A 15539-nucleotide genomic window follows, 5' to 3' on the forward strand; every position below is an offset into this window, starting at 1 on the left:
TCTCTTCTCGTTTCTCTCTATTCAGTCAGTTTTGAAACTTGCAACATCTAGAAAGAGTGCCCCAAATTACTCCAAACTTGGAAGATGTGGTGAATAGTGTACCATGAATAAGTGATTTATGTTGCAGAGAGATAGTGAACAAGTGTCCAGCAATGTTCTCTGTTATGTGAGGAGGAAGGTTAAGTTTATGCTGAACTTAGTCACTGAAAAGCCACCATATAAAGTGAAAACGTTAAACAAATGCCATTATGTCCCCTCAACATCGTTCTTTGGAATTTGAGTGAAAATGAATGGGGCAGAATAGCCATTCAGGTGAAATGGGTGTGTCATACACACTACTAGAACAGGGTACATTGTTATGACAGTGATGTGTATGTAGAACCAGGGATAGAAGACAGCCATATGTAGTGATCAGTGGATATTGCACCACACAATGTGGCCACAACACAGAATGGCTGCCGTCTTCTCCACAATAATGGATTATACACTAACTTCATCTACAGAGCTGGCACAATGTTCAAGCACTGTAATGGGTGTTGACCTCTCTGCAATGATAGTATGCTGCAGGATAGTCTGGTGGCATGCATGCCATTGTATTATTCCTCTTTACATTGTTTAAAAACCACAATGTGTAAAGCAGCAATTGTCATGTGAATGCTTGCATTGTTATGTCAATTGTAGTGTTTATTTCTGCTTCAACATGTTTTACAGTAGAGGCCACATACATTTTACATGCTACTGTGATGAACAGAGTTTGATAGTCAGTATTCTTGAGTGGCAAAATCACAAGGGTGAGAGTTTGGTGTAATATGATTTGCAATGCACATATTGACAGCAGTCTCATCAACAGTCACTACATTGGCAGGGTTATAGAGTCCAAAGGTTCGACCCTATTTTAAGCAACTTCGCATACCATATTGCTGAGTGCTATGTGGCATGTTATGTCCAAACCTTTTCCAAAAAATGATGAGTACCACTGTTTTCCTGTCCTGCATATTGGCTTGATACTCACCTCTTGAACACGTCCAGGACATAGTTGATTGGTAACATATTCCATCATAGTTCTTTAGCGCCAACTGTTAATTCCTTGTGGGCTCCAAAACAAATCACATGGAGAGAGATTTCCCAGCAACATATCCAAACCATCAATTATTCAATGTAAAGAGATGAAGGCTTCACACAACATTTAATTCTCAAAAGTACAGTTCTTCAAGATCTAATGACTTGTTTATTGTCATGTGTCTAATTTGTTGTAAAAAGTTAGTGACAGTCACATGGATCCTTATTTGTGTTGCAGCTTTAACAAATGTTACTGAACACCATTTCTGGCAAAGGACACTGACAACTAGTCTGACAGTTGTAACAGCACTATTGGAGTTTAGGTTCATTTACCAGTGAAATTTGGCTGTATTAAGTACACAGCCACAACCCCCAGAAATTGTTGAAGGAAGAAAGAATCAGCTTCAAGCAGATACTGCTGTCCACAGTAAATAATCCTGTTGTGGGATGGTTGCTAGGTGTTAGGTGAATGATTATGATATGGAAGAGAAGATTATTTATTGAACGTGGATGAAAATATCATCACTGTTGCAAAGAAGTGGTCTCCGAACTATATAAATCTACTACAACCAGAGATTGTAGAAGACACTTGACAGTGTGATAATACTGGTAAATAGTTCAATTAGCAAAAATGAAAATGTCCACTACTCTTAAACAAGTTCTTTCAAGTCATTGCTAGCAGGGCATACATGAATGAATGTTGGTGCATGATAAAATATGACAGTAACAATAACAACTGTAATTATAAGGTTATTATCCTTCTTAACATGTTACAATTTCTCTTTATTCTGAAAACTGTAGAAATGTTAGTGCTGAAACATGTTGTATGTGAAGATTCTGATCTTTCTGGTTATGTTTTGAAAAACTGGTGGCATGGAATGTTATCACTCTCACTATTGTGTTGAACACCGGGTGTGTTTATTGCTGGTCATCCAACAGTAAAAACAAACAAGCATTACCAACTGCACACTAACAAAGAAGTCAATGCTACATGCTCATCCCTCACCTAAAAATACAGGCAAAAAGACAGGAAACAACATTGTGATGAGACTGGATGATATGCCATGTGGTTCACTCTCTCTTGCATCTGTGGATTCCTTTCCTCCACCTCATCCTAGTTTGTTTACTTCATCATGTTGCTTTGGAAACACACATTTTCCTTATAACTATTTTGTAACAATTACACAGAGTTGGGTGTATGCACAGAAAGCTTTTTTATGTGTTTTCATAATTTTTCCTAATTTCAGTAATGTACTGGGAATTGTGATTCGCACCACTCACAACAGGTGATTCTGATTGTCTCAGATGGGTCATAGTTTGAATAACATGCAATTCTAGGCACCAAATAATGGCACAAGAATGAGAATCATATTATCATATCCAAAACAAAACAGAAATTTTAAATCATTATTGTGTCTATGACAATGACATAATCCAGTGCATGTACAGTCATGGTGTGAATGGAATCATTATCCAAGTATCACAGGGGAATTTTATTGTTCTGTGAAGCTTTACAGAGAGTATTGCTGTTGACAGTGGATATACTACATGTTTACATGTTTGAAGTACTGTAGTGACACTATTTGCCATCACATACAACTGTTGCAAGCACAGACTTCTGTGTCTGTTCATGGTGAGTAATTATACTTTTATCATAGGTATATAAAATTAGCATTTTCTGCATATGTTGGTAAAGTTGTATATCCTGTACCTATGATTAAACAGGATACAGCAGAATTTATGGTTGTTATTGATTTTGATCAATGATATTAAATTAACAAGAATTTTTTATATTTTCTGATGAGTCACATTAACTACAGACGCAATTTCTAGAACACAAAAACTGTATGTTCACTGATTAGAAACTAAGCGCAACATGTGACAGATATAATTGGGAAAGACTTTCTTTACATGATGATTCTTGTCACAGGAAACTAATTTACAAAGTCGGACTCCCATATAGTTTCCCCTTATAAATGTGTCTGTAATTTGAGAAAATTATGCACTAAATATCTTGCAGTACATTTTGCCATCATAATGTCACATTATTATAGTTGGGATCACCATTTGGTAGATTTTCAAGTGACATGCAAAGAAACCATTAAATGTTGCCATCCTCTGCTAGTGATGAGAATTTTGTGATAGTATTCACATCTAGCCAATCTGCTATGTATTCCTGCTGGTGTTATGAAATTTCTAACTACTAGCTATCATTTATATACAGTTTTCTTTGGCAATTATCCTAACCATTTATAGCATTTGGTTTGGTAAACTAACAGAAATAGAAAGTAAATGTCACACTTTAGTAGACTGTGGTCCAGAGGCTGGGTAAAATGAAGTGCGTTTTGCTACCTCATTAATTTTACCCTTACATAAGATGCAAAAAATATGACAGTAACAGTAACAACTGTAAATATAAGGTTATCCTTCTCCTTAAACATCATTTAGTTTATACTATTTATTATCAACGTTTCCTACAAAATGTAGTGTGCTTTCATAACTTAAACACTATATTTTAAAGAAGTCAATCATTAGAATATTACTTACGTCAACTTTTTGTTACATTCTTTACACCTGAAACAATTGTTATGCCACACTGATCGTTCAGCTTTAATCTGTTCCATTTGAAATACTTGTTTCCCGCAGCTTCGGCAGTTGTTTGTCTTTTCAAGTGAGTCTGTTGCATTCTGTAACATATTTTTTATTAACTCATAACACTACACATCCAAGAAATGTTCAGTGTTTCATCTAAACTTTTAAAAACAACAACTTACAACAGCTGCCACACAAACCAGTTAATATGCTTCAAGTTGACCATAACAGTTTTTTTCCAGGTTAGGCTAATGATGTATATTAAAAGAGTTTCAGTAAATCAGATGATATCATAAGAGTTACAGCCTACATCATGTAATTCATCGTGTCAATAAATATGGTGCTGAAATAACATGACAAACCATAATAGTGCTATTTCGTAATACCTCTACATATTCCTCACAAAATTGGAAAATTTAAGCTAGAGATTATTGTTGTTTTCTATCTTTCTAAAAATGATAGATCTTAAAGATAACGTTCAAACCATAGATAATATTTGTTTGTTGTACACTGTTACAATCTAAATGGCTACAGAAAATGTACTACAATACTTTAAGTGCACCACAGCTGTCACAAAGAGCTGATAAAATGGTTCACTCAACTAACCTTTGTAACAAGGAACTATTACCAGGTGCATCACTCATCCTAGTTTGGACAGTATTTTGTTACTATAATATATTAAATACATAACCATAATAGTGTCTTTTTCTCATCTATCTTGAATGTTGATCTGCACAAGACAATAGTATTTGCTGATGACATAAATGCTATAATGAATCTTGAGAAAAAGAGAATATTCAAGAAAAAATAAACGCTGCTACTATCCAACTCAGTAACTGGTTCCACTTAAATCAACTAACTGTAAAACAGCATCATCACATTTTCAAATCTAAAATATGGAATCATATTCCAGCTTCTCTCGTGTTACAGTTATAATTGAGAAGAGAACTAGGCTTTCATGCAGAAATTTGTTTGAAAATTTTACCAATGTCCTCCCATTACATATTGGAATCATCACTACTCATTAAGAAACATGTAATTAGCATTGACAACATGAAAAAAGAGAGAAACAGATGTTCACAGTCACTACAAAAGATGGCAAGATAACTTGCATCATCAAAAAGAAACCTCTTACACGGGTATAGTACTATACAACAAGTAACATAAAATCTGTCACAGATATGTATACATAAAAAATATAGAAACAAGTAAATTCTCTATAGATCAAGATACAGAAGCACATGCTAGTGGGTCGATGTTGGGAAATGTAATTCTTGTGATTGTTACAGTATACAGATCTCCACTTGGTAGTTGGGCACATTTCATAAAATGTTTTGTTGGTTTATTGTGCTGTCTGTCAGAGAGAAAGAAGAAATTATTAATTCGTGGTGATTTTAATGTAAGTCCCTTTAATCTGAAAAAAGTGATCTAGAGGTGCTGTTAGCCACTTATGGTTTGGTATGAGTCACAAATTTTTCTACTGTAATTTCCCAAGATAATAGTGCACTTATAGATATTGTATTCATACAACAAGCAGTTGATAAAGAAACACAAGCCTATCCTTTGGTAAATGGATTATCATCATGAGGCACAGTTAGTCTCATTACATATCTTAGCTCCATGTACAGTTCATAAAAACACTCAAAGAAAACAGTGAGACTGATTAATGGCAAAACTACTGAATATTTTAAAGAAAGCTTAAAAATGTTGACTGGGGTGATGTTTGCAATGAGCTCAATGCAAACGCTAAATTCAACAAATTTGTTGATGAACTGGTATCCATTTTTGTAAGTAGTTTTGAAAAAAAAGTAATAATGGGAAGTCATTAATGAGTCTTTAGACTACTACAGGTATCAGAGTCTCTTTGACAAGAAAAAGAGACATGTTCAAAATAGCCAGAATAAGTAGTTGTCCAGATGTTACTTCATATTATAAACAGTACAGTAACATATTAATAAAAGTTATAAAGAATCCTGAACTATTCACATCTTCTCTGAAACTGATCAATCAACAAAATAAAATCAGTATGGAATATTGTTAAAAGAGAAACATGGAAAGGAGCAGAAGCTCACATTATTTCTGTTAAAGAGAACAGAAGCATTGGAAAGGGCAGTTCATATGTAGCAGATATTTTAGTATATTTTCTACATTTGTTCTGTTGATGCATTCCACATCATAACTTTTATTGTGACTATGATCTATGGAACAAGTAACTAACAAACAAACTAAAGTAAGAACATCCTTACAGTCCACTCCTTTTACTTAATAAGTGGTGAATATCTGAATGATGATGCATGAATGTTTTAATTCATAATTGATAAGTTAGGATGTGGATTTCAGATGTCCAATATCATAAAATATGTGGAGTTGTACATGATGTAATGGGAACATGAATCAATATAAGTAAATAATAACTTTCTTTTGTTACCTAATATCGTTACTACCTGATTGAACTGCTCCTGAACTTTTGATGCATCCACTGAACGAACATGTAGCACTGTCTTCTTACTTAACTGGTCAAACTTACTGAAACTTGATTTCTGTAAATAAACAGAGTGGGAATGAAGACAACATGTACATTTATTATCACTCTTTAATACAAGAGTCCCATGAAAAACAACATGTTCTGTAGTTCTAGAAATTATAGCCTTACTTTTTTATATGTTGCTTTCAATACAGAAAATTACCCACGAGTGTAGATATGAGTTGACTACGCTCTGTCTTAAATGATAACAATGTCACCTGCAGGGATTAGGACTTCCATCTCCTCTAAGAAATAGAGATACTAAACATAAAAGCTGCTCAAGTGCAGATACAACTCATGCTCAGAGGGTTCTGTACTAACTTTATTATTTATATAGATAGTTCATTCATACTGAGAATCAAGAATCTTATGATTATTGGCTCTTATCAATACTGATAATGGCAAGATATTGGTCCCAGGTATTTCAAACCTTTTGAGAATGTTTTAATTTTAAGTTTAACTTTTTTGTGTAATTTCGCATCTGCTATTGTAATTCCCAAGAACAATTCCCGAGAACAAGGGGTCTTAACAGAAATAAGGATAACAAATGACACTTGTAACTGTCAAAATATGTGACATAAATGGCAATATCTTTTGCCTCCATTGGCATAGAAGCTTAGATTTTTACACCAACAAGGGGTTATAGACCTCAGTATCTGCTATAAATTTGAAATTGATACTTCTACCCATTTCTGAGAAAATGGGTTCTTCACAGTCAGACAGACACACAGACAATGAGGTGATTCTATAAGGGTTCCAGTTTCTACTGACTGAGGTTCAGAACTCAATAAGATCACAGAAAATTAAATAACTATCACAAATGAATTAAATTCAATGTGCATGTGATATGGAAGATTGGAACACCATAGTAGGGGAAGGAATAGGAGGTAGAATTAAAACAAAATGAGTTCTACAATAAATTCCAATCAGTAACAGCAGATATTTTTTTCAAGAATCACAAGAGACCCAGAAAGAGAACCAGCTGAATTACATAATGTATACCAACAATGGAAATTCCTGAATGGAACAATACATAAAATGAAGGACAGACAACCACCCACATATAGCTGACTAATGTGTGGCATACACAAACATGCAACAGAAAACAATATTTACACTAGCTTTCAAGTTCTTATCCTTCTCTAGCAGAAGTGCACACATTCACACATACAACCACACAGACAACAAAATATACAAACCCATGGCTGTTGCAAGACAGGCTATATGTGTGTATGTTTGAATTATGTAATGGTGAGACAGAGATTCCAAAACAATACACCAGATTGTAAGACATAGCCAGGGGCAGATATAGACCCAAACCACAATTTATTGATGATTAAGAGTAGGCTAAACTTTAAGAGATTCATCAGGAAGACACATTGTGTGAAGAAGTAGGTTATTGTGTTACTGAAGAATGAAGATTTGCATCTGCAGTTCTCTAAGGCTATAGATAATGTGTAATGAATATCACAGTAGGCAGTTCAGTCAAAGAGGAATAGGCATCTCTAAAAAGGGAATCACAGAAACTGGACAGACAAATATAGGAACAAGAAAAAAACTATGAAGCAATCTGTGGTAACAGAAGCAGTATGTTAATTAATCAAAGAGAGGAGGAAATATAAAATGTTCAGGAGAAGGACAAAATCCTGCAATATACCATTAAGGAATGAAATCAATAGGAATTGCAGGGAAACTAAAATAAAATGGCTGCAGCAGAAACAAGATGAAAAAATGGTCATTGAAAAGACAGATTCAGTACATAAAAAACTCAAAATAACTTTCAATAAAATTACAAGCAAGGGTGTCAACATTAGGAGTGCAACAGGAAAACCACTGTTAAATACAGAAGAGAGAGCAGATAGATGGAAAATGTACATTGAGGGCCTCTTTATTTATTTATTATTTGTTCCGTAGATCAAATCAGTACAATGGCTTGTACAACTGATATGGGATAAGTCAATACAAATATACAGTTTACAGGAGTCTAAAATAGTAAACAAGAGTATAGAAGAAAGATTATTTTACATTACCTACCAAATTATGTTACTTAAAGTTACAGCTTTACAGAGAATTGTTACATGATGTGACAAGACTGACTTAACAACATTCAGCTTTGATACATTATCATGCACTAAGACAATTTTGATTCCAAATATTCCTGGATGGTATAAAAGCATTCTTTTATTAAAAGAGATTTCACTGCCTGTTTGAATTTATTTATTTCTTGGATTTCTTGTATAAAAGTTGGAAGATGATTATATAATTTTATTCCCATGCACTTGACACCATCACTGTACAGTTTTGTTGAGTGGGGAAGTATTCTTAGAGAGGTTTTTGATCTTGTGTCATAATCGTGGTAGTCCATATTTTTGCTAATTTTGTTGATACTTTTTTTGGTAAAGAATAATAATTCTAGTATATATTGGCATGGGAGGGGCAAAATATTTAGTTTCTTAAATAATGGTTTACTAGTGTCTCTCTGTTTTTTGAACATAATTGTTCTGACTATCTTCTTTTGCAGTTTGAATATCTTAATTGATTCAGAATTTTGGCCCCAGAAGATGATTCCATAGTTAAGTACAGAGTGAAAGAGTGCATGGTACACTGTGGTTAGGGTACTTGTGTTAGTGACGTTCCTTATTGATCTAATCATGAAGCATACTCTACTAAGTTTTGTGCTGGTAACGTCAATGTGCCTTTTCCATGTGAGCGTATCAGTAATAGTGACCCCCAAAAATTTTATTTCATTTACAAGTTTAACATTATTTTTTTCCAGTGATATAGTTAGTAGTAATGGATTTCTGTTTTGGGCAGTGGGGGAAAACGTATCTGCTGATGTGACAGAAAAAGAAACAGATGTCTATTTGGAAGGCATGGGGGATCCAATATTAGAGTAAGAGACTGAGAGAACTTTTGAAGACTTGCAAACATACAAGACAGAAGGGAGGTATAATATTACTATGGAATTTCTAAAATAATTGTAGGATGTGGCAATCATACTACTACTCAAGGTAAAGTGTCAAATCTATGACACACAAGGCATACCATAAGGCAGACGATACCTCACTATTATTTCTTGGTAAACAAAATGATGAGTTAACGTTGGTAGCAACTGAGGGCCTACGTCAAATAACTACTTATTTCCAAGATCAAGGTTTGAAAGTTAATATCAGTAAATCTCAGTTATTGCCATTTAAACTTACAAACTCACACCAAACCTCTATCAGTGACATAGGTGGAATTGAAGTAGTGGACACAGAAGGCTGCAGATTTCTAGGTATTCACCTAGATGAAAATCTAAGATGGGTAAACCATATCAAATTTTTATGCAATAAAATCAGCAGTTCATTACATCTAATCAGCCATTTATCAAAAGTAGTCCCACATCAGACATTAAAAACAATTTATTATGGAACGATTTTTGCACAGATTAATTACGGGATAGAGATATGGGGTTGTGCTGCCGGCATACATATGAACAGAATATTAACCCTACAGAAAAGAGCAATCAGAATTATCCATGGATTAGGGTATAGAGATTCATGCAGGGAAATCTTTGTTCATCATAAATACCTCACAGTCTACTCACTGTATCTTTACAAATTAATTATATTTTTTGTGACACATCAAAACAAAGCAACTAAGTGCTCTGATATGCATGCCTATAATACAAGAAATAAAGACTGCTACTACAGACAAAGAACAAAATTAAAAACAACAGACCATAGTCCATGCATTAGTGGTCAAATATGGTACAACAGATTACCGAGCTCTATAAGGTGCCACAAAGGGAACTTATTCAAAGTGAAACTGAAATATTTCTTGATTGAGAAGTGTTTATATTCTTTAAGTGAATATTAATATTAAACTAAAATAAATTATTATATATATATAGAGAGGGAAACATTCCACGTGGGAAAAATATATCTAAAAACAAAGATGATGTGACCTACCGAACGAAAGTGCTGGCAGGTCGATAGACACACAAACAAACACAAACATGAGGCAACAGTTTGTTGCGAAAGCTTGAATTTTGTGTGTATGTTTGTGTTTGTTTGTGTGTCTATCGACCTGCCAGCACTTTCGTTCGGTAAGTCACATCATCTTTATATATATATAATATATATATATATATATATATAGTTGTGTAAAATCTGAATATTTGTAATAGGTACGATGTAACACCCAATATTGTGCCTTATTAGGTACAATGGTACATTTGTATCATGTATATGTAATCACATATGTATATATGACTGTACTAAACTTGTAAAAAAATGCTATGATGTTTGCAAAAGACACCAGTTGGTGTCTCCATGCAAAAAAAATACAATAAATAAATAAACAATAAATAAATAAATAAACATTAGTAAGAATATTGTCCCGACAATCCTGAAGACAGCAAGGACAGATAAATATTAGAACTACATTATACAATCAGATTTACACCTCATGCATGCATATTGCTGACAAGAATTGCATACAGAAGAATAGAGAAAAAAGTTGTCTTGTTAGATGATAATTAGTTTGAGTTTAGGAAAGGTAAAGACATCAGAAAAGCAGTTCTAACATTGCATTAAATAATGGAGGCAAGACTTAACAAAAATCATGAAATTTTCATAGGATTTGCTGACCTAGAAAAAGCATTTGACAAATGAAATTATGCAAGATGTTTGAAATTCTCGGAAACAGAGGTGTAAAATATAGCAAAAGATACATAATATGGAGAGTGAGTCAAAAAGGACTTTACAACATTGGAATGTTATAGAAATTTATTGAGATAACTTACAGAATCAGCAGATGTGTCATTTTGTAGCAAACAACCTCAAGTTTGATTCATGTAGTGCATCAGTACCCCATTCTGCCACCCGGAGCACCAGCATAGTGCCATTTGGATGCTTTCACTGGTGTGAAGCTTGCTCACTGTGTGTGTGGATTTCATGAAACAAACTCTGCAACAACTATCCACACTGAATACACTAAAGAACCTACAAGCAGGTCTACAATTGTGGCTTCAAAGTTTGCTCTTAGCAAATTGAAAGTGTATGGCCTTCCTTCTTCATGGAGAGAACTGTCACTCAGATTGTGTATCTGGATATGCTTGAAAACTTTTTAATTCCACAGATTGATGAAGATGACTGAGATGTGATGGTTTACTACCAGAAAGTTGGTGCACTTCCTCATTTCCTCATGGAATTTCACAGTTTCCTTGATAAGTGCTTCCTAGGTATGGATACCTTGCACTCTAGACTTGACACCACTGAATTTCTTATCTGGAGTTTCATTAAAGACCGTGTATATGTTCCTCACCTACCAAACAATTTGGTCAATCTGAAAAACTGAATCTACACTGGAGCTGAACAAGTTATGCCCAATTTTCTGCAATGATTGTCGAAGTAATTGATTACTGGTAGGATGTTAGCCACATCACATGATAATCACATTGAACCAAAATGACACTTGACACTTTATTTGAAACTTTAGTCAGAGCAGCCAATATTTAGGAGGTGAAAGATATAGCTATTGAAATGGACTAGACTGTGCTGATCAACCTGCTTTATAACTGGATAGCGCAACACATCCTTCACCATTCTCTGACCACTCATACAAATGGAAATTAGTTTATCTTCATAGCCATATTGTATGCTGCACATTTACTGCAGATAAAATAGTATAAGACACAGTGGTTTTCACAAGTGGCTTTGCCCCCAGTGCCTTACATCAGGGGCAGGACTAGAGCGAGAGGTAGTAAGATGGGACATGAAAAGTTATGGCCCATGGGGATGGGGTTAGAAACAGGTTAAGTATTATAATGGACAAGGGTATTTTCTAGGATAGTTTATCAGTGGAATACTACTTTCATAGGTGTACCAGTAGTAAGAATGGTTAAGGGCCTATTTTTCAGTTTAGGGTACCAAAAGACAGTCCAAGCATTGGCAGATTGTGGGGTTCAGGTATTCCAATTATGAATGATTCCATTTAATAATGGGTGCTCCTCCATAGCTGCTTAGGATGTGTGTGTGCAGTTTATTAGGAGCAGGATTTATTTTCACTGCAGTGTTATATCTATGTGTCGCATCACAGGTGCCAAAGTTAAGATATTATCAGTTGGTTTAACATGGAAAAAGGTTTTATGGATCTTTCAGAGACATGAAGAGTGACAATCAGGATGACAGCTTACTTTGCAAAAGATGAGCAAATAAAATAGCCTGGAGAGAAGATATCAAGGTTCCAGAAGGATGACGAGAGGCTATCTTGTTCCTGAATCCAAATCATGAACACATTGTCACTGAATAAGAACAGGATGATGAATTGAGGATTTCGAGTAACTAGGAAGGATTCATGTATGTTGCAGTTCAATGTGATACCATAGTAATGTATGAAGCAAGTGCTCATGGTGGTGTTATGGATATGTCTGCTTACATTCCATCCAAATTTATTTATTACAGTATCAAAAATAAAGATCACAGCTTAAAAAGTCAAAATTTCTTGTATATTAATTATCAGAAGCCTGATTTCAAATATCACAGCAGTTACTTCAATATCAATGGATATCCAAAATCAAAAAAGCTTTCTCATAACCTTCATATATAACAAACATTGATTTCAGTACTTGAAATGTGCTGTAACCATCTTATAGTCTGGATTCCATTGTAGGAGCACCATTAAACATACAAATAGACCATTTAATGCAGGACCATGACCTTGTGCACTCTACTTTCTGTACATGAGATATGAAATTATTCACATGAAAGGAATTTTTCACATAGTACCACATGACTATGTACTTCGAATATGGCGGGAGTAGGAGTAAGCAGGAGACTTGATGAAGAGTAACAATGATTACTGTGTGAGTGATGTTATGTTGCGAAGCATTGTGAAGGGAGTGGCAAAAGAATGTGCACCTACATTGTGCCAGCTGTAGAAACAATGTCGGGGTTCCAGTTTGGCAGGTGGACTGGGTCGGGGGCTCTGTCACGTGAGCAGGGACAGGTGGCATGTGCATGGGCTAGCCATGTGATACACAGGTACCAGAGCTGGTGAGATGCAGCACACAATGGAGATGACATGGAGACATGAACTGGGAGGAGTGGACAGGACAGAGAGAGGGGTAACTATAGGACAGAAGGTGCTGGGACAGTGGGTTCGTGGAGTTTGACACCAGGAGTGTTTCGCTAGCAAAGCACAAATTGCAAGTATAACTCCCATCTACATTGTTGAGAAAAGCTGCTGTTGGAGGGAAGGATGCAGATAGCACAAGTTGTGAAGCCAGCCATTGGAATCAAGTATATTGTACTCAATGACATGTGCCACTGAATTGTCAACTTCGTTCTTGGCCAATAATTTGGTGGTGGCCATTCAGTCTGGTGGACAGCTGGTTGTTTGTCATGCCCACATAAAATGCCATGCAGTGACTACAGTGCAGCTGGCATATGACATAGATGCTTTCTCAGGTGACCTTACCTCTAATGGGATAGGATAAGCCACCCGTACTCCCAACCCCCAGCCACAGCGGCACTACCCCAGTGGAAGTCCCAGGTGCAAGACTTGTTTGATCCACCCACCCAGCACAGACTACTCTGGTCAGGTCATAGGCTTAGCCTATTCCATTAGAAGCAGGGCCACCTGTGAAATCAGCCATATCATATACCAGTTTTTTGCACTGCATCTCATTTAGGCATTACCACCAACTATCTGTCCACCAGAATAATGGCCATTGCCAAACTGTGGCCAAGAACAAAATTGACTATCCAGTGGCACACTACACCACTGAGCAAAACATACTCAAGTTCAATGGCTGCTTCACAATTCATATCATCTGGATTGCATCGCTCCAACACCAAGTAGTCCCAACTGCACAGATGGGAGTTATCCTTGTAACACATATTTCAGTCCTGTAACTCTTCTGGCCTCAATCTCTGCTAACCCACTGTCCCCATACTCTCTACCCAACAGTTTCCTGCCCCTCTGTCCTGTTGACCTCTGCCAATGTATGCCTCCAGGCTACAATCATCTGGTATCTGCATGTCACACCTGCCAACTCTCCCTCCTGCATTCCCATCTTGTACACTTGCCGCCCCTTCTGAGCTGCTAGCTACCTATCTCCAACTGGTCCTCTTGCTTCCTGCTTCTTTCTCATTCCAGCTGCTCCACCTGATATAACCCTCACTCTCTACTCACCTGACGAACTACAACCTCAGCATCCTGTGACCAGCCAGCACAATGTAGGTGCACAGGTGTGTGTATGCACGCGTGAGCGCGCGCGCGCACGCGCGCGCGTTTGTGTGTGTGTGTGTGTGTGTGTGTGTGTGTGTGTGTGTGGGGGCGCGTGCACGCACACATGTGTGTGTGTATAAAAATTGTAATTTACATGAACAATAAAATCACAATTACAAACAGAAAAAGTGAAAAAAGTTCAAATACCTATGGGGGATACTTAAAAGAAATGATAATCATTTTATTATAGGTGACATAAACTGTAAAAATCAGAGAGATGAGGTATAAGGGAATTTTTAGTTCCATTAGGAACAACAGACATCTGCATCTTAAGGGTCAAGAAGTGAGAACATGGGAAACATCAGGAAATATGCAACATAAAAGGAGACTAGCCAACATAAAGTAGTGTTTTTTGGAATGCTAAAACTAGAAGGATTACTATGTCGAAAGGATTGAAATTATCAAACTACACTTTAATAACAACATTTCATAAACATAAAATCACCTGTACACTAATTTTGATTTGATATTACTTTTAAATTTCACACATGCAGCAATGTAAACATACTCATTACTGTGACTGCTTTTATATAAGCAACAAGTATACCGAGACACATTTGAATTTGTAACTTAATGTATAAAAAACAACAGAAGTGGTGGTCACAGATTTATAGCATTTTGTAACATGAAACTGGAATTAAGATTAAAATGGGTAACTTACTACAGATATATTTTCCTTTTCTGATTTCTTGCTCTTCTTTGTTTTCTTTTTCAATGAATCACCTTGCTCACTTTTTTTCTTCTTCACCACATTTTTGTCTGAAGAACTAGAGCTATGTGATTCTTTCACTTCCTGAAAATAAAATTATTCAGTCATAATTTGCAGTTCTGAAATATATACACTGAAGGGCCAAAGAAACTGGTATAGGCATGCTTATTCAAATACAGAGATATGTAAACAGGCAGAATACAGCACAGTGGTTGGCAAGGCCTATATAAGACAACAAGTGTCTGGCACAGTTATTAGATTGGTTACTGTTGCTACAATGACAGGTTATTAAGATTTAATTGAGTTGAACATAGTGTTACAGTCAGCACATGAGCAATGTGTCACAGCATCTCCAAGGTAGCAATGAAATGGGGATTT

At 35.7% G+C, this 15539-nt stretch overlaps 1 protein-coding gene across 5 annotated transcripts in view; it reads right to left on the minus strand.

The window, feature by feature from the left end:
- The window catches only part of LOC126470020 (LIM domain and actin-binding protein 1), a 230581-nt gene that overhangs the window by 129396 nt on the left and 85646 nt on the right, over positions 1-15539 (minus strand). For all 5 annotated transcript variants that reach the window (XM_050097500.1, XM_050097501.1, XM_050097499.1 and 2 more), the window contains 3 exons: positions 15114-15245; positions 6096-6191; positions 3607-3746 (listed from right to left, as the gene is read on the minus strand). In XM_050097500.1, coding sequence (XP_049953457.1) covers positions 3607-3746; positions 6096-6191; positions 15114-15245 — 368 coding nt within the window. The remainder of the gene's footprint in view (positions 1-3606; positions 3747-6095; positions 6192-15113; positions 15246-15539) is intronic.

This window comes from Schistocerca serialis, chromosome 3 (genome assembly GCF_023864345.2).
Source record: "Schistocerca serialis cubense isolate TAMUIC-IGC-003099 chromosome 3, iqSchSeri2.2, whole genome shotgun sequence".
Taxonomy (NCBI): domain Eukaryota; kingdom Metazoa; phylum Arthropoda; class Insecta; order Orthoptera; family Acrididae; genus Schistocerca; species Schistocerca serialis.